This window comes from Eumetopias jubatus, unplaced genomic scaffold, assembly GCF_037043125.1.
Source record: "Eumetopias jubatus isolate StellerSeaLion01/CBP00866 unplaced genomic scaffold, mEumJub1_p1.0 scaffold_11, whole genome shotgun sequence".
Classification (NCBI taxonomy): Eukaryota; Metazoa; Chordata; class Mammalia; order Carnivora; family Otariidae; genus Eumetopias; species Eumetopias jubatus.
Window position 1 is genome coordinate 36,479,700 of NW_028274817.1, and position 24,324 is coordinate 36,504,023.

Consider the following 24,324-nt stretch of genomic DNA (forward strand, 5'->3'; position numbering starts at 1 on the left):
GGGTAAGGCAAGGCATAGTAGTCAGCACCTGAAAAGTGCTCGATAAATAATAGTTATTTATTGGATTGTGTACACGGATCTGACTTAATTCATAAACTCTTTGAGAGTGGGAAGCATACTTCCTGGATTTTGACATAAGTACACTGTCGTGCACATAGGATGGTGCAGAGGCTCAATATTTATTGCATGAATAAACTTTTTTTCCTCCTGAGTGGAATGAACAGCCCTCAGCTATTTGCAAGATCCCACACATTTAGCTCAAAGGTGACAAAATCAATCAATCCTCTGATGTCTCCAAAACTACAGACACCTGCCTTTGTCTAGATGTTTTGGTATGGTGTAGACACAACGCAAATAACTCACACTTTCTGTTTCTATCAGGCTAATTTCTGTGAATGTTACCACTTGATTTGTCTTAGGTGCCCAGAATGGGGCTGACTCAATCACACGCCTCCTCATTCATTCAACCAGCCTTTGAGAAATTTTTTAAATGAATACTAAGAACTATCTAATTATATACCAGAACAAAACCTTTCAACTTGTGACTAAGTGCACTACCTGCCCTATTTACCTGTAAGATCTGTGCTGACTACAGATATATTTCTAATTGCTTTGCTCCCAAGCCAAAAAAACCCCCCAAACAAACAGAACAATAACCTACCGCAGCAAGTTCCAGAGCACAAACAACATCTTTGAACTGGGGAGGTGTTGGTTAGGAATTTCTTTTTTTGCTTTTGAAAACGTTTGCACGGGGCTGGGAGGGAGGGAAAGTTGGGTGAACAAGGGAGGGGTATACAGATTCAACCAAGCTTGAACGTTTGTCAGTAAGGAGAGAGTATTCCTCTTTACCATAATCTTGGAAAACTCCGGGTGCGTGCTTAGGTGGGTACTAAAGCGACCGCAGTGTGGCCATTTCCCCGACTGCTTTGTACATACTTTATAGGGGCGGTCTCAGGTATGGAGCTCCAAGCACCTGCTTGCTCAGCTCCGGCAGTTAGGAAACCAGCGTATTTGAGGCCGGTGCCTCAGGTTTCACGTAACTCGGCTCAAGTGTCACCAACACTATGTGCAGTACCGGTCACTGAGCTGTGCTTTGGGACTCGGACACGTAACTTCGGACTTTCTTCTTTCTCTCTCCCCCCCCCCCCCCCAGTTTTCCTTTCCCTTCTTCCTCCCTGGGCGTGCCCACCTCCTTCCTTTGCTTCTACTCTCCACTTTCGCGTTCTCGTTTCCTTCTCCTTCCTTTCTAGTGGGCTTCCCGTCTTTCATCCATCCTCTGAGGGCCACAGGGCTCGAGGCTGCGGCTCGGAGGAAGCACGAGTCCCGCGGGACAGGCGCGAGGGGCCGAGCGGCGAAAGCGCGGGGCGCGCGCCGGGCCGAGGGCGCGCGCGGGGCAGCCGCGTGGCCGGGCGGCCGGCCGGGAAGCGGCGCGCGCGCGCGCCCTGCGAGCCCCTGGCGCGCCCCCGGCGGCCGGGGCCGCAGCGTGCTCGCCCCCGCCGCCAGCTCGCCTCACTTATGGGTCGGAAGCGCTGCGTGGGGGAGACTGTTCCAAGATGGCGGCGGGTTGCTGCGGGGTGAAGAAGCAGAAACTGTCCAGTTCGCCCCCCTCTGGCTCGGGTGGCGGTGGTGGCGCCTCCTCCTCCTCCCACTGCAGCGTAGAGAGCCAGTGCCGAGCTGGGGAGCTGGGACTAGGAGGCGCCGGCACGCGGCTCAACGGGCTGGGAGGTCTAGCCGGAGGAGGTAGCGGCAGCGGCTGTACCCTCTCTCCCCCCCAGGGCTGCGGCGGCGGCGGCGGGGGGATTTCCCTGTCGCCACCTCCGAGCTGCGGAGTGGGGACCCTACTTTCTACCCCGGCCGCCGCCACCTCTTCCTCGCCCTCCTTGTCGTCCGCCGCCTCGTCCTCATCGCCCGGCTCCCGGAAGATGGTGGTGTCAGCAGAGATGTGCTGCTTTTGCTTCGATGTGCTCTACTGTCACCTGTACGGATACCAGCAGCCCCGGACCCCCCGGTTCACCAACGAGCCCTAGTGAGTACCGTGCCCTCCGCCGCTCTCTCTCTCTTGCGCTCGGGATGGGGCTCAGAGTTGAAGCAAAGTATGAGTCCGCCTCCCCGCCGGCGGCTGCCCCTGCCCCTCTCTCTGCCCGGGTCCCTGGAGCCACTCGACCTAAGTAAGGACACCCCGCGCTTTCTGCCCTCCGAGGCAGGCACCCCACACTTGGAACAGGGTGCTGCTGCAAGAGGTGGCTCACAGTTTCCCAAAGGTGTTCGCTTTCTCTTTGCGATAACTTCGAGGAGTTTTGACCCTTCCCTTCTCTCCTTCGCCACCCCGCGTCCCCACCGCCCTGGTGTTGGGGATCTGGATTACTCAAGGTGTTGACCTCTCCTCACTTTGGTTTCCATTTACCACACGTGAAAGCCCCGCCAGTATTCCCGCCCCGCGTACCTTGCACAGGGAGAGTTACTATCCCACTGCAGGGTGAAAAATAGCAACTATCCAACTTCTGTTCTGCTAGTGATGGAACTTAGCTCCGGAGCTTATGAGGTTACCCGTCTTTTCCTTCGGGTTTCCTTGTGTCCTGGGGAGGGAGGTGGTTTTTTTTAAAAACACATTTTCCCTTACTACCTATTTTTATCCGAACATACCCATTAAAGTGTGTTTCTAGTGAAGCGCACCGCCAGCTCTCTCACATTTGAAGAGTGAGACCTTTTTTTTTTTTTTAATTCCACCGTCTGGGTAATAGCTCATTCAAAAAGAGCTGTCCCCATAGAGCCACTGTCAGTTTGTACATGAAGCGTGCATTCGCTTTTGTGTCAATTTCACTTTTAAAAAATCTGTTAGGCTCGACGATTTGAGAAATAGTTAAAACAATCCAACAGTAAGTGTGTAGGAATTTTTATGTTTTCTTTTGGCTTGTACTTTCAGTTATTTTACCCTTCAAGTGTGTGGTTGAAATTGTTTAAAATAGCACTGTTACAGCTAAAAGCAGGTTAATTCTAATCCCCGTCCATTTGGATGTGTGGGAGATGGGGCATATGTTTTTTTTTTTTAATGTGTAAACGGAGTGTAAACTGACTTTTTGAGTTAAATGCTAGACAGAATGTAAAGCTCAAGGAAGGGCAGAATGACACAGAGGGCGATTGTTTTTATTACGAGTACTTTGCATCAACAACAACAAAAATGATAGAGAAAAATTTCAGTGAAACTTATACTGAAAACCATCAGCCCTTTTCCTTGCTAAGACAAGTGCCCCTTGTCCCCATATCATAAATACCTGAATTGATGTTCTTTTTAAACTGCTTCTTTTCATTTTGTGAGATTAGGGGATTAGACTACTACTGGATAAGTATGAACACTTCTGCTTAGACTAAAAATATTAATATGTAAAGTGGAAATTGCAATAAAGTGTCCTGGAAATTGTAACTTTGTATTGTTTGTTTTCTTTGGCTTTAATGCTTTAAATGTATTTAATTTTGTATTTTTGCCACTCTTGTCTGTGCATTTTCATTCAGACTTGGTTCATCTCTGGGCATTTATTCATAAAAAATGCATGAAAGCATCCAGACTGACACTTTGCCCAAGAAATTAAATATCTTTATAAATTTCATAGTTTTAATTCTAGGAGCTTAAATCCTAAACCCACACCTTTACTTAGCCAATTTGTTTTTTGGTTAAGAAGTCGGATTCATTTAGAAGAGACTGCCATGTAAAAAAAAACTATGAAATATTAACTTGAGTCACGTATTTGTGACTTTTTTGCCTTCTCTTGGATGTCTATGATGTATTAAAGCCAGTCGTGGGATGATACATAGGTTGGCTCTGCAAAGTCATGGGACTGCAAAAATTCACTCCTGTTCAGTTACATGAGTTTGGCAAAGGCTGTTTTACTATTCACGCTCCATTGCTCCAAAGCATATGAGAACACACTTTTCAGGAGGTGCTATTTTCACACATTTTAAAGTGAGTTTGGGTTAACTGAATGACTGTAACAAGAAGTTTAAAAGGAAAGTGAGCTTGACCAGTTCATACAGAAAATGCTTTTTGAAAATGTCATCTCAACAGTGGCTACTTTGCACATGTATTTAGGTATTGCTTGTCTTCGAATACCCCATCCGCTGGATTTCTTTTTCAGGGAACTAAACAGACCAAATAAGACACACTTTTGACTGCTGGGGATATGTCAAAACAATGGTGGAAGAATAATAACCATTATCATTTAGCAGGCCTTGAATGTGTCGTGTGTTCAACAAAACAACTAACTTAGAAGAGACACAACGTGACCAAGGGGAGAACGAAAGTTTGCTTAAGTGGAAAGAGGACTGCATCTTATCTTCATTTATCTTAAAGTCATTTTTGAGGTGTGCTGTGGAAAATTCAAGAAAATGTCTTAAAAGCAGTGTTTGATTATGGGAGTCAAATAACTCGACAGTGCCTTAGTAACCACCACACATATTCTGTTTTACATATCACATATTTAATAGCATCATGTACTTCTTAGTGGCTTTGTGCTGGGGGGCATAAGCTGTAAATAGACATATTTCTTTTTTTCCCGGACCCTGAGTTACTAGTATCATGTCATGAGCAGCAGTGTTTCAGGTCTTGTCTCTGCTTCTCCCCCCCCACACACCCCAGAAGACATGCTTTCAACAAATCAGATTCTCTTGTGTCAAAACACACCGCTTTCATCCCTTCCCAGAACCTTCTCTGTCAACATGTGAAATCTGCCTTGTATAGGTTCAGAAGTTGTCGATTGAGCAGTTACCCTTCCATTCTGAAGGGTTATTAGAAATTTCCTCTGTCCGTTTCAGGTTCAAGGAGGGGATGCCAATATGTGGACAGGCTGTAGGGTTACAAATTCTTCTTCACTGTTGGCTGCTGTTTGTTGGAGCATCTTCCTCATTGCACAGAGGTAGCAGTAGCTACAGCTTGGGAGGACAGTGAAAACTTGTTTAATGGAGGACACATGACATTCGTGTTAAAAGTGAGGACTGCATTACTAAATCCTCGGTCTCGGTTCTCCAGGCACATTTGCCCACAGAAATCAGGTTTGAGACGTGATTTTAAAAATGACTTGAGGTGCATTTTACTCTTCAAAACCAGAGCTCTTGGATTCATATGTGGGAACCCAGATAGCCATATTATAGGAAACCATTTGCTACAATAAAGGGATCCACTGTGCCAGGTGTGGGAGCCAGTTAGACTCCAGAGCAGCCATTCTCCACTCGGGCCGCACATTCGAACCACTGGGGAATTATTAAAAAATGTGGAGACCTAGGTCACAAGCCCAGAGATTCCGATTTAATTGGTCTTAGATGGGGCCCGGACATCAGGATTATTAAAAGCTCCTCAGGTGATTTTGAATGTGCAGCTGAGGCAGAGAACCACTGGTCGTACCGTATTCGACTAGCCCTCTCGCCTGAAATTCAGATTAATTTGGTCTGGGGTGGTGCCTGGGAACCCGTATTTTATAAGCACCCTGGGTCATTTCGGTAAACCACCGGTTTCGGAAAACCTTTGCAGTGTAGTCTGCACAAGACCTGACCTGGGAGCTGCTCTGGAATGGAGGCTCTCAGGTCACCCCTCAGACCGGCTGAATTTTAACAAGCTCCCCAGGTGATTCTTCCGCACATTAAAGTTTGAAGAGGAGTGGTTCTCCAACTTTAGAGTACATCATAATCTCCTGTAGTGCTTGTTAAAACACAAATTGCTGGGCCCCATTCCCAGAGTTTTGGATTCAGTCGGTCTGGGGTGGGGCCATGAATTTGCATTTCTAACAAGCTCCCTGGTGATGTTGCCACAGTTCCCAGGACCACACGTTGAGACCCCCCCTGGGTTAGAGAAGTGAGGACCTCAGTAACGTAGTGCAGCAACTGTAAGGGAATGGCAATTTTCCCTGCCAGTTTCCAGTAGAGAACTTCCTGTTTCCATGTCACCAGCCTTTGTCATGTTCTTTCTAACTTAGCACCGGGGAGACTGAATGCTGCCAAGATCCTAGTAAGAGTCCCAGGTTCTTGGGATGATTTCAGTCTGAGGTGGGGGGAGGGGTGACTGTTGGAAACCGGTGGTATGATTTTAGGTCGTTTTTTTTTTTTCCCCTAGAAATGTTAAACGCAAAGGGCACCTTTTAGGAGTTAAAAACAGCATAAATATGATCTCTTAAAGTGAGTTGTATTGATTTTGATAAGTAAAGCCCCCTTCTGTTGCTGTAAAAAATGCTTTGATGATTAGCTCACTAAATAACACGTTGTGATAAGATTTTAAAAGCTTTTCCTTACACTTAACGCTTGCTGGATTGGATTTTAAGAATTTCCCTCATTAACAAAGAAATATAAAAGGATCCTGCCAAGGCACTGGGATTGTTCAGTCTTATATCTTTAATGCTGTGTTGCGTGTCACGTCCCATGAACTATTTGTTTTAATCTTCTTACCACCTTTGAAGTTAATGCACTACTACATTTTGTATAGACCATGGCACATAAAAGATACTTTACTATTAACATCAATAATATGGTTTTCCATTGCGGTGAATAAAATATAATTTAAAAAAATCCACTCCTGGATATGCAGTTCTTGAGAGATTCTGATCAGGTGTTTGAACGGTTAACTCTTTTCTTGTCTTGTCACAGTAGTCAAATTACTGTTTCCCAGCATGCTTGGGAAGAATTGGGTTGTTTTAGAAAGGTGAAGCAAGCACTTTGTTTCACCAGAATAGTAATACTCCTATGACATGTTCGTTAAAAAGGTGATTTGATAATGCAGCTCAGGTCAAAGTGATATTAATACAGCATTTTAAACACAAGCTATTATATTTCTATTATGTCTTTTTTTTTAATGAAGACTGAGCAGAATAGCTGGAAGGTTTATCTGTCTATTGCAGATGATGCTACTAGACCACTACAGATTTCCTCATCCATGCTAGCATAATGGTCATAATGTATAGTTTTTCTTCACACACACAAAAAAACAAAACAGCATGTATTGTCTGGAAAATTGTTGAGCATCTTTGAAGGTATTATATGGGTTGTTTTTCAACAATGTTGATTTCCATTGGAAGGCAGTCTGGTGTCCTCTCTTACTGAGAGAAAAGAAAAGGCACGCCCCCAGTTGTCATTTATGCTGTAAAAACAGCCAGTGACTGAAATGGGAGGATGTAGAAATATAAATTACAAAATTATTTTTATATCCATGCATAAAGGTGTATGTAGGACAAGGTATATTTAGTTAAAAAGAAAAACTCAATGCTTATTTTACCTTCTCCCCCATATGGCTAAAGGGAGTGATAATCTAGCTCATAATTTTGCTTGCTTATGAATTGTGTTTGTGCTGCATTCAGGTCGCAGCTAGTGGGTGGCAACGAAGAAGGAGTCTTTGCTGGGATCTCTCAGTCCAATGGGAAGAAAGACCACTACTGAGAAAGTGAAAAATGCTCTGTTAGCCCATATGCATGAGTAGTTCCCCCCCCCCTTGGTATGTGTTTCTCAGAGAAATACCAGCATTCACATTGTTGTCTTTAGAAAACCGTTCACTTTTTGAAATTGTATTTGTGTTAAGACACTGTAATGTATTACCGCAGAGGATTATGATTTTGTGCTTCCCATTTATAGACCATCTTACTTTTTGAGAATGTGTATGTGTGAAACGCTAAAACTTGTGCAATGAGATTAGTCAAAGTTCCCTATTTCAATAGGCGTTATTCTGTTCTCTCAATGTCACACATGCTTGCCTGTTTTAAAGCAGCACAATGACCATGGCTTTTACATTTAAATTTTCTTCAATAGTCTTTTTTTTTTCCCCCTGAACTTGTGTAATAATGTCTCTTTTTGATACTGTTCTGAATCAATTAAGCTAAGTGAGGACCAGCAGTAAAAGCCAGGGGCTGCCAAGAATGGACCTTCAATGTGTAAGCTGTCTTTCCATGATCAGTAATTGGGCAGTTGCTCACAGGACACTGGAGACAGTGTGGGAAGCCAGTGGTTGTGTAGGTGGGAAGAGTAGATTCCCCAGCAGTAAACTTATTTAGAGTTTGGGCTACTAAGAGCAGAAACGAACCACAAGCTTATGTAGTAGAAATAAAAGAGCCCGAAGGAAGAAGTGTGGTGTAATAGTGCAGTTGGTTGGGTGGAGCATAGTTTATGTTTGGTCCAATGATAAATGGCATCTATTCTATCCAGTGTGGGTGTATTTTTTGCAGTTCTTAATGTATCATACTTTCAAACTTGCTCAACCTTAAAAATGTTAGTTTTGAGGAGCTGGGTGGAAATTATATGTCACTGGGGGAAAAAAACCTGTTATTTCTTTTAGCATATACATTATGCTGAGTTCCACAGTTGGAAACCAGAGAAGTCGCTCTATCCTCACAGAGCTTCCAGTCTTGTTCAAGGTATGACACAAACATCAGAATTGCTTGAAATGCTGACAGTGCACTATATGCGTGATTGTAGATAAAGTTAAAAAATGGGAAACATTGTACGTCAGCATGGTGATGCCATGGAAAAAAGGAGTGGTCAGGAAAAAGGCTTTTGGGAAGAGGATGACTTTTGAGCCAAGTTCTGAAATGGTGAAGGGGCAGAAATTACTGGTGAAGAGTCTGGTATGACCAGTAGATCTTGAAGTCTTCCTGGCAGTTCTTGAACTCATTGCTCACCACCACACCCCTTATCACAGCACTTGGGGATTCTCAGCAGCTGTCTTCAGCCAGCGACTTGCACGCCCAGCATTCTCCATGCCACCCCCTTTGCTCTGGTCTCAAGGATCAGAAAACTTCAAGGAAATTACAAGTAGTCCTTTGTCTTGGGAACCCTCTGGGAAGGCTGGATAAGAGATACTGGATCTGATTATGGTCTCTCGCATGAGGAGGAGAACAGTACTGGCAGAAGAGTCCTCCAGGACCTAAGATGACTTGGAAGGAGAAGAGTCTCACAGTAGAGGAGACCAGCTAGGCTTGAGGTTCTGAGGGTGCTAGGAAAATGGGCATTGGAAAAGTAAGGGAGCCACTCCAGGGGCAGAGTTCATGAGTATAGGAATGTTGCAAAATCAAGAAATGGAAGAAGTTATCAGCAGATGCAGGGACTTGCACTCCAGGGCCAGCTTTTGTGTAGGAGTAGAAAGCTTGCAGCTCACCTGTTTCTTGGCTGCCATCCTTGCCTCTTCTTTTCTTGGCTCTGTGCCTAGCTATTCTTGTGCTCAGGAAAAGTTTGTTCAACAGCTCAGTTGGAATGGCTATGAAATTTGATCACAAGTGTAAGAACCTCCCCTTCCCCCTCTTCGTCTATGCCCAAATGTATCTAATTTGAGGGAAAGGAGAAGAAGACACGTTGGTTTATAGAATTCTCATCAAGTATAAAGATAGTTCAGATAGCTTTTGAGCGAGGACCTGAAATTAGGGGACTGCATGTAAGTAAAGAGGCATTGGAGAAAAAAAAAAAATCGACCAAATTCCCATTGCTGGGGGAAGTGAAGCGGGGAGAGGCTTTGAACCTAACTCAGAGTTTACAAGCCTGAGGAACCAGGAGGATTGTGGTGCCACTAAAAAGCAGGGAGGTGAAGGCATGGGAAGAAAAAAATAGTTGGTCAGGTGAAATCAGATTTTTTTATTATGTGTTTTTCAAATGTCGGCAGTTATCCAGCGTCGTTTATTTTTCAATTAACAGAACCACAGAGCAGCGACAGAACTATTGTGACGATTTGGTCAGTCTCTTGGATCTCTCCAGCCTCCCCTGCCCCAGTTGTGACTTTGAATGCTCAGATGGGTAGAGATCAGTGATAGTTTTCAGCTTTGTATTGCTAGTAAAAATACCTGACAGTATGTTGGGTTTCCCTAATGTAGCTTTACATATTATACATATTATATATCATTGATTTGTATAGCGGCCAGTGATTCTTAGATTTCCTTAGTGTGTATCTTAGCACGGCGTACAGCAAAATACAGCCTCATGGAGAACCATCTCAAGAATTTGTAGTTTCAGATGTGGATTAAAGGAAATTTCTGAAGGACTGGAAGTACTGCCTGGTACTCGATTCTAGGTCCTGTATCCTCAGTCTTAGAAAGTAAAGGAATCAAGCTGGATCCATTTTGCAGCTTTGCTGACGAGGAAGGATAGATGCTATCAGTGGACAAGATCAGCCATGTTGCTTTGTGATCACTGTGATCTTCAGTGGATGGGCAAATGTGAAAAGTTCTGCTGAGTCCAGGCCTACTAATATTAGTTTTTGTTTGTTTGTTTTTTTAATAAGGTCTGTGATGGTCTTGATGATTCTTGCCTTTCCCCTGTTTCATTTTACAGATAATCCACACTGTGACCCAAAGCCACATGCAATGCTGGGAGAGCACAGTTGACTGTATTATGCAATATCCTGCCAGAAGATGCTGACCAGCTCTCTAGTAATGGAAAGTAGTGAGATTGACTTAACAGCCTGTGTAGCTTGCCTTGCCATTCCATATATTTTCTGTAAGCATATGACATGCAATTCTAGTAACATGTTATGGTGAGATTTTGGATTGCTGCAAGGTGTTAACACCAAATTCTGCTTTGCTTCGGGCATTAGTGGGTCTTTGAGTCATTCTCCTAGAACGGAATCTATGGAAAAATTGGTTTTTGTGCTGTCAGCCTCCAGGTCCCACAGCACCATGATGGCCTCAAAGAGATGCTTGTGTGCTAGTCACACCGGTGTGCTGCTTCTCTGTGACACTGTTACTGCTTGTGTAGCCTAGCAACTGTACATAGGTGGTTTGGGATACAAATAAGTTATATAGCTGGGGAAACTTGGGCCTCAGTACATACCTCACTGTAGCAAGGGAAATACCTTTTGTATCCTGATTTTGAACAACAGTGAGGTAAGTGTGTAGATGATGGGTGCATCCTTTGCAAATTGTTATTTGGTAGGTAGAAGATGGTGTTGGTGATTTATTCAGTAAAGGAGAACCATGAAGTCTTCTGGCCTTTTCCCATGTTAGAGTATTGCCCTCAGTGCATTTTATGAAGTTTCCCATGAGTAAGACAAATAAACAAACAACTTTGCACACTTCTTTGGCACTACAAACCAAAAACTTGCTGCCAGTCTGGCCATTGATTTCGTGGAATAGCTCTTTGATGTCAGGACAAGGTGCCCGGTAGTCAGTGGTTAAAATTGTTTGTTCAGTTCATGGGCCCATCTACCCCACCCTCTTGTCAATTCAGAAAACCCTCACAAGAACAAATGGGAATGATACGGCTTCTATTTCTCTGACACTAATGAGGGTGATGTGTAGTTTGTGGTGTGTTTTACTCCACAGACTCCTCTAATCATTGCCCTGTTTGGCAACTTGTTTTGCAGCAAGCCACTCTTTCACACTGTGAAAGCATTAGCTCTGTGGAGGAGGAGAGTCACATAGGGCTGGAGGCAGGACTAGAGGGCACGTGGGAGCCGGGGAGGGAGAAAAACACAATCATAGTCAAGTGAGGTGAAGCCTGAATTCAGGGTGGATAAAGGAGACTTGAGTGCCTGGTCTGGAGTAGAGCTGCTCCAGCAGGCATATTTCATGCTGTACAATCCTGGGTGTCCCTCCTTTACAAGTGGCTATGGCGCTCTTGTTAAAAAAAAAAATATATATATATATATATATATATATATATATATATATATATATTCCTACCAGAAACAGATGCACAGCATAAAGTTTAGCTATATAAGAAGATTTGCATATGCATCCCTGAGTACTTCCAAGAAACCATGTTGAAATGAGAATGAGGCCTCTGGGCAAGTTTGGGGGCCATGGGACAAGTAGCTTAAGTACACCCCAAACAGATAAATGTAACCACTCTCTGATCATGATCCTGTCTTTGTTTCTTGACTTGTCAGTGAACATAGTTGTAAATCCTCAGATACTCAGATGTGTCTTACTTTCAGGTCTGTGTTGAGGTGGTAATAGATGGATGAAGTTTTGTTTATAGACCTTGCTGACAGTCATTCTCCATAACAGAGATTATGGAATGGATAATTTTAAAGAATAGACCCTGCTGTAATTGCTGACTGCAGGATGCAGTCAATAGGAGGGCATATTGATCATATCATGTCTTCTGTAGCTTTTCTCCAGTGTGTCTCAACAGGGCCTGCTATGGTCAATCTTATTTGCAAGTTACATTCTCAGATTACTGGAGTGTCAGTCATTTTTGGTTAATCAGTTTCTCTTTAATCATACAGATGTATGATGCTTTTAGAAAATTAATTGATTAATGTATTTATTTAGTGGTAAAAAAACGCATAACATAAGACCTACCCTCTTTCCACATTTTTTTTTTTTTTTTTTAGCACGAGCAGGGGTGGAGGGGCAGAGGGAGAGGGAGAGAGAGAATCTGAAGCAGGCTCCACGCTCAGCACGGAGCCCAGCATGGAGCTTGATCTCACAACCCTGAGATCATGACCTGAGCTGAAATCAGGAGTCAAACACTTAACCGACTGAGCCACCCAAGTGCCCCTCTTTCCAAATTTTTAAGTGTACAGTACAATACTGATAACTGTAAGCACCGTGTTTAGCTTAGTTTTTGAAGGTGCACGATCGTGGCTCTACCTAAAGCAACTAATGTTTCATAAGAATTTTGGGAATCTCTTAAAAATTAATCTTACAAACATGTATAAGCACAGAGCTTATTTATGGGAAAGCTTAATTTAGGCTTTCAAGTATTTATTTTTCCAAACTTATTGAAAACTATGAGTAAACTAGATTAAAGGTGTCTGAGTAAGAAATAACCACTAAAAAGTGTTTCAAACTAGTAGCGTGTCAGTTAGTATTTGGCATGGCATTTATCATTTACTTTATTAGTATACTTAATAATACTACCTACCTGTATTTGAAAAGAACTGGATTTTCTAGCTTTCCTTATAAGTTGTTATTCCTTTTCTCTGTCTTTTAGGGCTTCCTAATGAATTTGCTAATAATAATATAAGGAAATGTCTTTGACAGGCAGGAACTTTGCCCTTGCTTACCCACTCTTAATGGTGGAAGGATGAAGGCAGAGAGAGAACATTCGTTTTGACAGTTGAACCTGATGTTTCTGAGGAAATGTGTTTTTTAGAGAGATGGAAAATTGGAAAACACCTTGCCTAATGGGCTATTATAAGTAAGGCCTTTTAAGTCCGTATGTGTATATATAAACCACTTTAGCTGAGCACTTCTTGAAATTGCTTCTTATTTGCTTTAATGAAAAGCTCATATTTAAAGGTGGTTAGTGGAGTACTCACTTAGGGAGCACATATACTAAGTGTGGTAGTGGAATCTGTGAAATAGTAGATATGGTCAAGACTTGAAAATTGTTTATTTGCCTCACTGTCTATACAACCTGTGTGAGATTCTTTATCATTAGGAGAGGTACAGACATTTTTTTAATATTATCACTGAATTGTGATGTATTAATTTGGATTTCAGAGCAGATTTCTAACTTCTTCCATTCAGAGATGGCTTTACAGTTTTAGAGAAGAAAGAAGAATTCCCACTATGATTATCCCTTTGCTTGTAGACATTTTAAAGTGAGTATTTGTTTAGGCTTCAAGATATATTTGCTAGCATTATCTTAAGACAGTGTATCTTACATCAAAACCTACCATTCTCAGCTAGTATTCCTCTTAATATTGTAAATTCTAACATTTCAGTTCAACAAGCAATATAGTGGTTGTGGGGGAGAGGGTCTATAAAATAGGCATAAGCCATGCTTCCTGCCCTTAAAAAGCTTGCAGTCATACTGAGAAGACAAGATTCATGAAACAGATAATGAGGTCACATGATATAATGGCTGAATAAATGATGGAGACAATGAGGCCTGTTAGAGTTTGGACAAAGACTAATGTGGGCTGGGATTATAAGGAGGGCTCCATGGACAAAGTAGGATTCAGGCTGGGTAGACCTTTCACAGAGGGATAAAGCATTCTAGACAGGGAAACAATTTAAAGACACAGCAGTCAGAATGAGGATTATACAGTAGTCAGTGGGTACCAATCAAAGGTATATTAAAGTCGGGGAGATTGTAGTAAGAAAGGGGACCCCGTCAGGAGACTGTTGCTATAATTCAAGGATTGGGAAATGAAGGCCTGCCAGTTGACAATTTTAAACTATTAATGGCCTGTGAATTGCCTCTTTCTTGGTAAAATTTTCCTTTTGTCCAGCTAATTATGCCTCAGCAGCTCCTTTAATGTCATGAATGTCATGAAGCCTGGACAAGAGACTGGGAAATAACACAAGCAGGAGTCTGCTGTATAGACAAAGTGCTTTCATTTATCAATAGACATTCAGCATAAGTCAGTTAGATTAACATTGGTTACATCACCCTCTGTCTGAGTGCCTTCTATGTTCTGTGTTCTTTTTTTTTCTTCTAAACTTCAGTGTCTCAGACATGAAGTTGAGAGAGTTGAGTACCAACAAAGATTATGTAATTTAGAAGTAAACTACCCTAATTATTACAGAGTTAAATGGCTTTAAACCACTTTTTTCCTCAAATTAATGAAGGAATTTTACTTGGATGTTACAAATGTAACTCACATGAGGTAGGTACTGGCAATTATAATAATTATAGAAGAATTGTGTACTAATGATTGAATGATGTTATTTATTAAATTAGCTTCAACATCAGTTAGTCTAAGGGGTATGTTCCTCAGGGTTCTTAACATGCCCTACTCAAGAATGCTACACCTCTAAGACACGGACTATGTAAGCAAAATCTGTAAAGGTTTCATAGTATTATTTAGAAACAAAACTTTAAAATGGTTTCCAGGATTACAATAAAACAGCATATTTTTTTTTTATTTTATGTGTTGACCAACAGTTACCCTTTGAAAAAGAAGGAGCAAATTCTTATTCTTTTTGTTGATGATTTGTCTTTAATTATATGAAGATATAAGTTTAGAACCCAAAACTTCTTTTTTAGGGATCACTGTAAAAATTTCATTTCATTTCATTTCATTTCATTTCATTTCAGCAACTCTCTTCTTTTATTCCCCAGAATATGTTTCAGAATAGAAGAAAACTATTTCCTGTTAGATTGATCTCTGACAGGGTCTAGCCACATAACCATGAACGTTGTGCCAATGTACTCAGGAAGTAAAAAAACAGCCTGGCACAGTGCTTATTAGCAGTGTTCTCTGTGTAGTCAGTTTAGGTTTTTTATAAGTAAACGAGCTCTCCCTCATGTCATAGACTTGAATCATGAATAATCTGTAATTTGAATTACCTATTACTACAGTGAGGTAAAGAAATACCACATGTTAAAATAGTGGTAGTGAAATATGTTTGAGTCCGAGCTTCTGAAGAAGAGACGGAGTTTGGCCTATGTCTGTGATCACGGACCCCTGCCACATAATAGGATAGGAGGCCAAATGGAATCCAGTGGTTCTTAGGACAGACCACACAAAGGTCCATGATCACCTTCAGTATGCTTAAAATCTTTATTAGCAAAGGTGAATACTCTCATCAAGGGAAGGAGAGGTGAGTTTGTTTATACAGGGTTGAACTATTGAGATGCCAATTTCACTTCTCACAGGCTTCAAACAATAGGCTTGTTACATGGGCAGTGGCCTCCATAGTGTAGAGCACAATCAAGGAAAAAAATAAGTCAGTGGTTTTCCGTTTTGGCTGTGGCAAGAGAACAAGCAAGTCCTATTTTAAAGCAAAAAAATGGGTGTGGGTCCAAAGGGTCCGGGTTCCTGTCTCCATTGGCTGCTCTCAGAACCTTTGCCGTGTTTATTTCAGTTCAGCCTAGAGAAATTCAGGTCAGTTTTTACAGAAGAGGAGCGTTTTAGTCTTGAAGCTTTCTCTCATTTCCATGAAGAGTGTAATTATTCACCATCCCATAATAACCATTTGTTAACCCTTTACTGACTTAATGAACTTGCACCAGCCCAGCACGGCCACCAGTGCTATCTAGTTCTCAGAAGTGTTGTTATCTTTATTTAGTGTTTTTGACTCTTTAACTCTCCCGCTCCAAAATTGAAGTATAAATCTAGGAAGATCCTTCTCTTCCCCTTCCTCAACATAATTTGTCTTTGGAGCTTTGTCATTTTTGAGAGCAGCAGTCTTAAATATCTGCAGACTTTGTAGCAACTGCATTAAATAATTTCTACCACTTAAATTCTAGCAGCGTTTACCACTTTGCATTATCCAGAAAGTTTACTGGTTCTGCTAGTCTTCCAGTTTGGGTTGGAGGGGGTGGAGCGATGAGGACAGAGGTTGTAAATTTATGACTTCGAAATTTTTTCAAACAGCAGATTTGAATATCTAAAGGAGTGTGTTTAACTGGACTGATTTTGAATTCAGGGCAGTGTTAGATCTCAAAGATTTCTGGAAGTTTTTCTAGGGAGGTTTTAAAGCAGAGAATGAGAGATGTTCCATTGTGTTCCTTCCTGTGCCTTACCTTGAAGTAGATATCTTTGTGACTGTATGTATAACTGACACTGTAAGAGCTTTATGGATTTACTTGATATTGTTTGCTATTTGGAGACTCACCTGGCTCTATGTAGCCGTACACAGGATAGACGTGTGTTTATGATTCTCAATGAGGTATGGCATAGACTTTAATCACTGGGCTTATCTTTTCCTCTATGATTCCATTCATATAGAATCTTGGAATACTTGGAAGGCTATTTGATACTATTTATTTTTTGCTATTTTGTTTGTTTATTTTTTTAAGATTGTATTTATTCATTTGACAGAGAGAGAGTGCACAAGCTGGGGGAGTGGGAGAGGGAGAAGCAGGCTCCCTGCTGAGCAGGAAGCCCAATGTGGGGCCCCATCCCAGGATCCTGGGATCATGACCTGAGTTGAAGGTGGACACTTAACTGACTGAGCCACCCAGGTGCCCCTGCTGTTTTGTTTTAAACTATAGGTTCCCATATGTTTAGATAAGTGCTTCTTTCCTAATATTTCTACAGTCAGGAATTCTTAGTCTACTGCCTAAGAATGGATTTTAGAGGGTCAGCAAACCACAGTGAATATCCTACATTTGATAAAAAAAAAAGAATACCTTTATTTGTTTTTATGGAAACTCTTGATGTGTCTGTTCTCGCATTGATATAATTTAGATGAAGGAAAACAGATTTGAAGAAGCCTGACCCAAGGGATTTTAAGTTATCCTGAAAGCACGAATAATATTTTAGCATGTAATTTTCCTCATAAAATGTTTTATGGCAGACTTGTTTATGTCATAGTTCTGAGTCAAAGCTGAATTCAACACATTAGTCTTTAACTTATCCAAAATTAATATCTTCTGGCTAAGAACCAACACAGCTTTATGACTCTTAAACCATTTCCTTATATTAATCACCAGCTGTAGAAATGTGCTTTATTTGGGGGGCCATTTAAAAAAACAATTTTTTGTTCACTTCCTGAGTTATTGCATAGTTTACAATGCAAAGAAAACATCCAAGCATAGTTGGAAAGCAGGTTAGACTTACTAATTTAGCAACTTATTCATACATATTAGCCTTAAACTGTACAAGGTTCAGATTCTTCAAATTATTATCTCAGCAAAATGAAAAATTATTTAATCAAGGACTTTAATTGTTGCTCATAAATTCCTGAAATTGCAGATTTTAAGTCCATGAATTCTAAAGACACATAGTAGTGAAAACCTACCATGTTATATACCTTTTTTGTATGCTCATGCTGGTTTTAAAAAAGTATGTATGGAATAGGACAGTGAAACTCTGAATGATGGCTTCATAAGTATCACTGAGACTATTGTTGATTTGAATGAGTGATTTCCTCTATATTAAGGATCTGTTCAATTTAAATTGGTTTTCTCAGACAAGATTTTAATGGCTTTGTAATCACTTTTTGTTTTAAAAAGATCTTATTTATTTGGGAGAGAATAAGCAGGGAGAGGGAAAGGGACAAGCAGACTGCACGTTGAGTGTGGAGCCCCACACGGGGCTTGATCCCAGGACCCTAAGATCATGACCTGAGCTGAAATCAAGAGTTGGATGCTCAGCCGACTGAGCCACCCAGGCGCCCCGCTTTGTAATCCCTCTTATAGTGTTTTAAACATTTAGTGAGTGATTCTCAACATTTTTCTTCTTGCAACATGACTCTGTGCCCTGCAGCATGATCCCTACACCAAAAGTTTTGTGTACAATTCCAGGTGCTACTCTAAGAGGGGCAGGTCAGTTATTTTTGAAAGTATTATGTGTTTGTACTCATTCTTCTTCCCACTTCACCTTCCCCTTCTCAAACACACACACACACACACACACACACACACACACACACACACACACATACATATCATACCTGCAGCTAAATTCATTCGGGACCCCCAGAACTATCCAAATGAAGAACCACTTATAGTATGTTTGACATCTTCCAATTTAGTATTAGGATAATGCTATCATTGTGGTCGAACTTTTTCATAACTTATAATCCGGTTTGGCAACATTATAATGAATCATCAATTGTATGGGTAAAATAGTAAATGTCTTATTAAAATGAGTTTTGAAAATGTTTATGATTCTTTATATAATTCAAGATTTAGAGCTTATAATCACCATCTACCCCATTTCTAAGAAATACACTGAGACCTTTTCTTAGTAACCTTTCATCTGTTAGGACTCTAGGCATTGAACTAGATGCTATGCTTTCAGTCCCACCACGACTTGGATAAGTCATAGTCTCTCATGTTCTTTTATTTAAAACTAACAATGTGAATCTTTAAACTAACAATGTGAATCTTTAAAAAGAAGTAACATTTAAAAAATACTTGAGGGGCGCTTGGGTGGCTCAGTTAGTTAAATGCCTGCCTTTGGCGCAAGTAATGATCCCAGGGTTCCGGGATTGAGCCCCGCATCGGGCTCCCTGCTCGGCGGGGAGCCTGCTTCTCCCTCTCCCACTCTCCCTGCTTGTGTTCCCTCCCTTGCTGTCAAATAAATAAAATCTTTAAAAAAATAATTAATACTTGAAATGAAGCCAAATATTGATAACAATAAATGCCTCTATTGCATCTGTTATCAAAAAACACATTTGTTTTCTTGTAGTTACCAAAGGTAAAATGGAGTGTAAATCTAGGCTGATCATATTTTCTCTCTTCTAATTTTGTAGATGTTCATGAATACTTTAACCTAGCAATCTATGTGTAGACATCACCAAGGATCCCACGTATTTTTCTGGGTACTTTTAAGAGCTAAAGTTTACAGTCTTTTTAGAAAACCCAATTTTTAGAATGATTTTCAAACTCAAGAAAAGAAGGGATTTCCAGAATATTAGAGTAAGGACCTTAGAAAATCTACTCCTCTATAAAAGCAACATGGACACTGGCAAAAATGTTCAAAACCAACTTTTTCAGAATTCTGGAAATTAACCAAAGGCTTCCAACAACCTGAGCATTTACTCATTAAAGACATGATTTTCAAACAACAACAAAACCAGATGATTTTCCATAAGAACAGTGAGCTTTGTTGTGTTTTAACTTGGCCTAATCATTTCTCCCTTTATCCAGTTCCACAAGGAAACCAGTAGCCACTGGAGGGGTAAAGCTCCCCAAATACCCCTATCGCCAAGAATCATCACTATTTGACCTGCCTGGCAGCTCCCTGGGAAGGCTCCATTCACAAACTTGTCTCTATTTGACCTGATTCATCCTTGCTCAGTGGAAAAGCATTATCCTAAGGGTACTTGTTGAAAACAGTCAGGGGCAATTGTTTAACATTACATCTGCGTGAGCTAGTGATACCAGAGGAGGGCAAAGCAGAGGCTGGCCAGAAAACTTAAAAGGAGAATCTGGGGATGGGATGGGGGCTTTAACAAGCTCTAAGATATTCCTGGGTATCTAGAAGGCCACACATATGTGTAGGGCTGTGTGTAGGCCCAAGAAAGACTTGAGGAGCTCCTATTTGCTCACTTCTGGCTGACCTTGAGAACCTGTGGAAGAAGGAAATGAAGGCCAAGGTAGAGCTGTAAACTGCTGGAGCATTGAAGGCATACCCCAACACACACACACACACACACGTCTCTTGACATAGGGTGAAAGATCTACTGGTTCAAGACATTTTAGAAAATCCCTTTCCAATCATCAGTTGACCTCTAAGCTAACTGAGCAGAGACTTCACGTGGCCATATATGACACCAAATACAGACTTTACAGAATCAGTCCAAGAAAGTCACTAAATAACCAACAAGAAGAACAAACCTTGGGGAGGGATCTGATTTCCAAACTTGCTACATTACATTATTTAAAATGTTTACTTTTCAACAAGAAATAAAATACAATCAAAGACACGGGAAAGTATGACACATATACAAAGAGATAAGCAGTCAATAGAAACTGTCCCTGAGGAAACCCAGATGTTGTGCTTACTAGTCAAAACTTTAAATGAGCTATTATAAATATATTAAAAGGAAATCATGTCTAAAGAATTAAAAGAAAGTATATGACTGTCTCATCAAATAAAGAATATCAGTAGAGATAGAAATTATTTTAAAAAGAACCAAATGGAATATCTGGAGTTGAAAATTTCAGTAACTGAAATGAAAAATTTACTACAGTGGTTCAGCAGCAGATGTGAGTGGCAGAATTAAGAATCAGCAAACTTGAAGAGAGATTGAGATGATACTATCTGAGGAACATAAAGAATGAAGAAAAATGAGCAGACCCTTAGAGACCTATGGGACACCATCAAGTATACCAATATACATATAATAGGAGTCCCAGGAGGAGAAGGTGGGGAAGCAGAATATTAGAAGGAGTAATGGCTGAACACGTCCCAAATTTGTTAAAAACAAAACAGCATTGATCTGCAACATCCAAGGAGCTCAACTGAAAATAGGATAAACTCAGAAGGATTCACACCTAGACACATGATAGTCAAGTTGTTGAAAGATGAAAACAAAGAGAATCTTGAATGCTGCAAGAGTGAAGGGACTCATCACAGACAAGGGATTCTGAATAAGATTAACAGCTGATTTCTCATCAGAAACCATGGAGGCTAGAAGGGTAGTGGGATGAAATATTCAAAGGGCTGAAATAAATGGATTGTCAGGAATCCTATATCTAGCAAGACCGTCCTTCATAAATGACGGAAAAATTAGGACATTTCCAGATAAACAAAAACTGAGAGAATTTGTTGCTGCAGATCTGCTCTATAAGAAATACTAAAGGGAGTCCTTCAGCCTGAAATGAAAGGACACTACATAGTAACTTGAATGTACACAAAGAAATAAAGAGCACTGGTAAAGGTGACTACATAGATAAATACAAAAGACAGTGTAAAGGTATCCTTGTTTGTAATGTTTGTTTTCCTATCTCATTTACAAGACAGTTGAGTGAAGCACTAATTATAAAACTGTTGATGGGCTTATCATATACAAAGAGGTCATTTGAATGACAGTAGTTTAAAGGATCAGGGTTGGGAACAGAGCTATAGTGGAAGAGAGATTTTGTAAACTATTGACATTGGTTGCTATTAATCTGAACTAGATTTTTGAAAGTTAGGTGTTAATTATAACTCCCAAGGTGGCCATTAAGAAAATGACTCAAACTAGAATAAAGAATTGGTAGTTAGCTTTAGAAATCTCATTGTGATGGCATGCAGGTTAGATTCTGGGAGTGAGATTATAGATTAATTATTTTCAAAGTTTTATTTGAAATTTGTTTTTCATATGTTGTAAATAGGTTGAACTATATTGCCTACATAGAATATTTTGGCCTCTTTCCAGATAAACTTAATAAAATACTAAAAGCACTTCATAATTATCAATTCTTAGAACAATCTCCTGAACTAAGAGTTTGCTCTTACCCAGTTCTTAAGATGGGAAAACTGTAGCATAGAGAATTTAAGCCTTGCCTGTTTCTTCTTGGTAGGATTTCCAACATTGTAAGAGTTGTAATACTCAAGCACTGGTTTTATAACATAGCCCTCCCCTTTCCTAAAAGTAGTTAAAAGCACATATTTATCTTTTGATATTAAAATTAATATGTTAAGAATTTTATGACACCCCTCAAGGAACTGAAGACAAATTAAAAATCTCTCCTTGAGCTTGCTTGCCTCTCTTCCAGAACTAATTCAAAGAGACCTTCAGTCTAATGTGCAGTATCTGTCACAAAGATGGTGCCTGGAAAGTTGTTTTTAGCTCAAATGGAGGTCTTTTTTTTAAGATTTTTTATTTATTTTTATTAGAGAGGGAGAGCACGAGCAGGGGGAGGGGCAGAGGAAGAGGGAGAAGCAGATTCCCCATGGAGTAGGGACCCCAACCTGGGCCTTGATCCCAGGACTCTGGGATCATGACCTGAGTCGAAGGCAGATGCTTAACCGATTGAGTCACCCAAGCACCCCTCAGATGGAGGTCTTAAGAGACTGTAGAAAAAACTTGTTCTTTTCTGAAATAAGTATGGCACATCAATAAAAAAATGTTGATTTATTTTTATAGAAGTTTCTGAATTTTAGAAATGAGTCATCTGTCAATGTGCAGATTAAGTGCATCCTTGAAAAAGTTAATGCAAATCAATATTTCTGAAGAATTTACCAACCAAAACATTGTAGAAGATTCAGAGATAGATAAGATGTGTTTCTTGCCCTTATCAAGACATTATTAAGGACAAGTTGTGAAGTGTTATAATATTTAATTTTATATTAATGCTGACTTTAAAAATTATAAAGAAGAATTAGAGAGTTTTAGTATAACATAAACTTCTGGAAATTACATAACCTAACTCACTAATGAAGTGTAGAATGGACTAACAGTTCAAGATGATAAATGCCATTATAACTTACATTATAATATTGGTGATTGGTTTCTGTGGGGAGACAATCAGCTCTAATTTTGACTTGCTTTCAGTTCTGTTTGTTTGAGGAAGAAGTAATGTGGCAGACCAAATGATTAAAAGCTCTGAACAGTTTTGAATGGATCTTGAACCAGCTGCAAGTAGCATGAAACAAGGACTGCACTGCTTCTGGGGGCTGGCTGTCAGGATCAGGGATGTCCAGCAGACAAAGCAGGATTCCTTGTAAGTAGGAAGCTCTTGAACCGGTGCTCTCAGAAGGGACTACCATCTTCTCCTCTCTCCCCCCCAGAGATCTTAGTCTCCTTCTTTAGCATTTGTTTACCAAGTTTAAAGAGAGAGTAGCTTAGCAATTTTGTAGTAATGTTTCAGCTTAGCAGCAAGCTGTAGCTGGTTGAGGAAGCAAGAGGATGAGGTTCCAGTGTACAGATAAAGAAGGTGCTGGTTTGACCTCGATGAGGCTTGTTAGTTATGGCAGCATAATTTCTTTCTGTAATATACTTGTAAGAGTCTTTTATTTGCCCTCACAACAAACCCATTATACTATTTTTTTAAGAAGATTTTATTTATTTATTTGACAGAGCACAAGCTGGGGGAGCAGCAAATAAAGAGGGAGAAGCAGACTCCCCCTGCTGAGCAGGGAGTCCGATGCAGGGCTCGATCCCAGGACCCCGGGATCACGGCCTGTGCCGAAGGTAGACTCTTAACTGACAGAGCCACCCAGGTGCCCCATCTCACTATACTATTTTAAGCAAATTAGTTCAGTTATGAGTTAAATGATTTTTAAGTTATTTAATTTTTAAATTAGAAAGTCTTAATTAAATGAACTGTCCAAAGATGATTGACCTAGATATTAGTTACTTTGGGAATAATGAGATAGATAAGGCTTCCTTGCCCTTAAGAAGTTTATACTCTAGGGCCATCTGGGTGGCTCAGTCGGTTAGCATCCAACTCTTGGACTCTTAATTTCAGATCAGGTCATGATCTCAGGGTCATGAGATCACGCCCCAGGTCCAGCTTCGTGCTCATGCACTCAGCCCAGAGTCTGCTTGTCCCTCTGCCTCCCACTCTCCTCCTCCCCCTGCTTGCTCGCATGCATGCTCTCTCTCTCAAATAAATAAAATCTTAAAAAGAAGTTTATACTCTAGTTAAAGAGCTAAGTTATGCGCTGAGATAACTATAATACACATGAGTAAATGTCCTATGGAAGGACGAATAAAGCCTCTAGAAGTTAGGGAGTGATGAGCGTGGATGGAAGATTTTAGCTGACTGGAGAGTCATCTGGTTCACAGACACACAGATGTGAAAACCAAAAGGAAATTTACAAATCACCCATATTCCCACGAAAAGTCTTGCCTTTACTAGAATAAGCCTGCATCTTTTTGAGCATTGGTGTCTGGAGATAGACAGTCATTGACCTTGGAATGACTCATGCTAATGAGAAGTTAATTTTTTTAAACATCATGCCAGGGCAGAATCAATGGTAAAGAATCCTTCTAGTTCTGGGGTTTTAGGAGTAGGTCAAAAGGGATGGGATAATAGGTCAAATCAATTCCAGACGGTCTGTGTCCCTAAATATGTCAGACTTTGTGCCAG

General features: G+C 40.6%; 1 protein-coding gene across 1 annotated transcript in view; it reads left to right on the forward strand.

Moving 5' to 3' along the window:
• Positions 1–1,544: 1,544 nt before the first annotated feature.
• AMMECR1 (AMMECR nuclear protein 1) overlaps positions 1,545–24,324 on the forward strand; it is a 110,690-nt gene continuing 87,910 nt past the window's right edge. Inside the window, exon 1 of the mRNA XM_028096026.2 lies at positions 1,545–2,026. Coding sequence (XP_027951827.1) covers positions 1,554–2,026 — 473 coding nt within the window. The 5' untranslated portion in view covers positions 1,545–1,553. The remainder of the gene's footprint in view (positions 2,027–24,324) is intronic.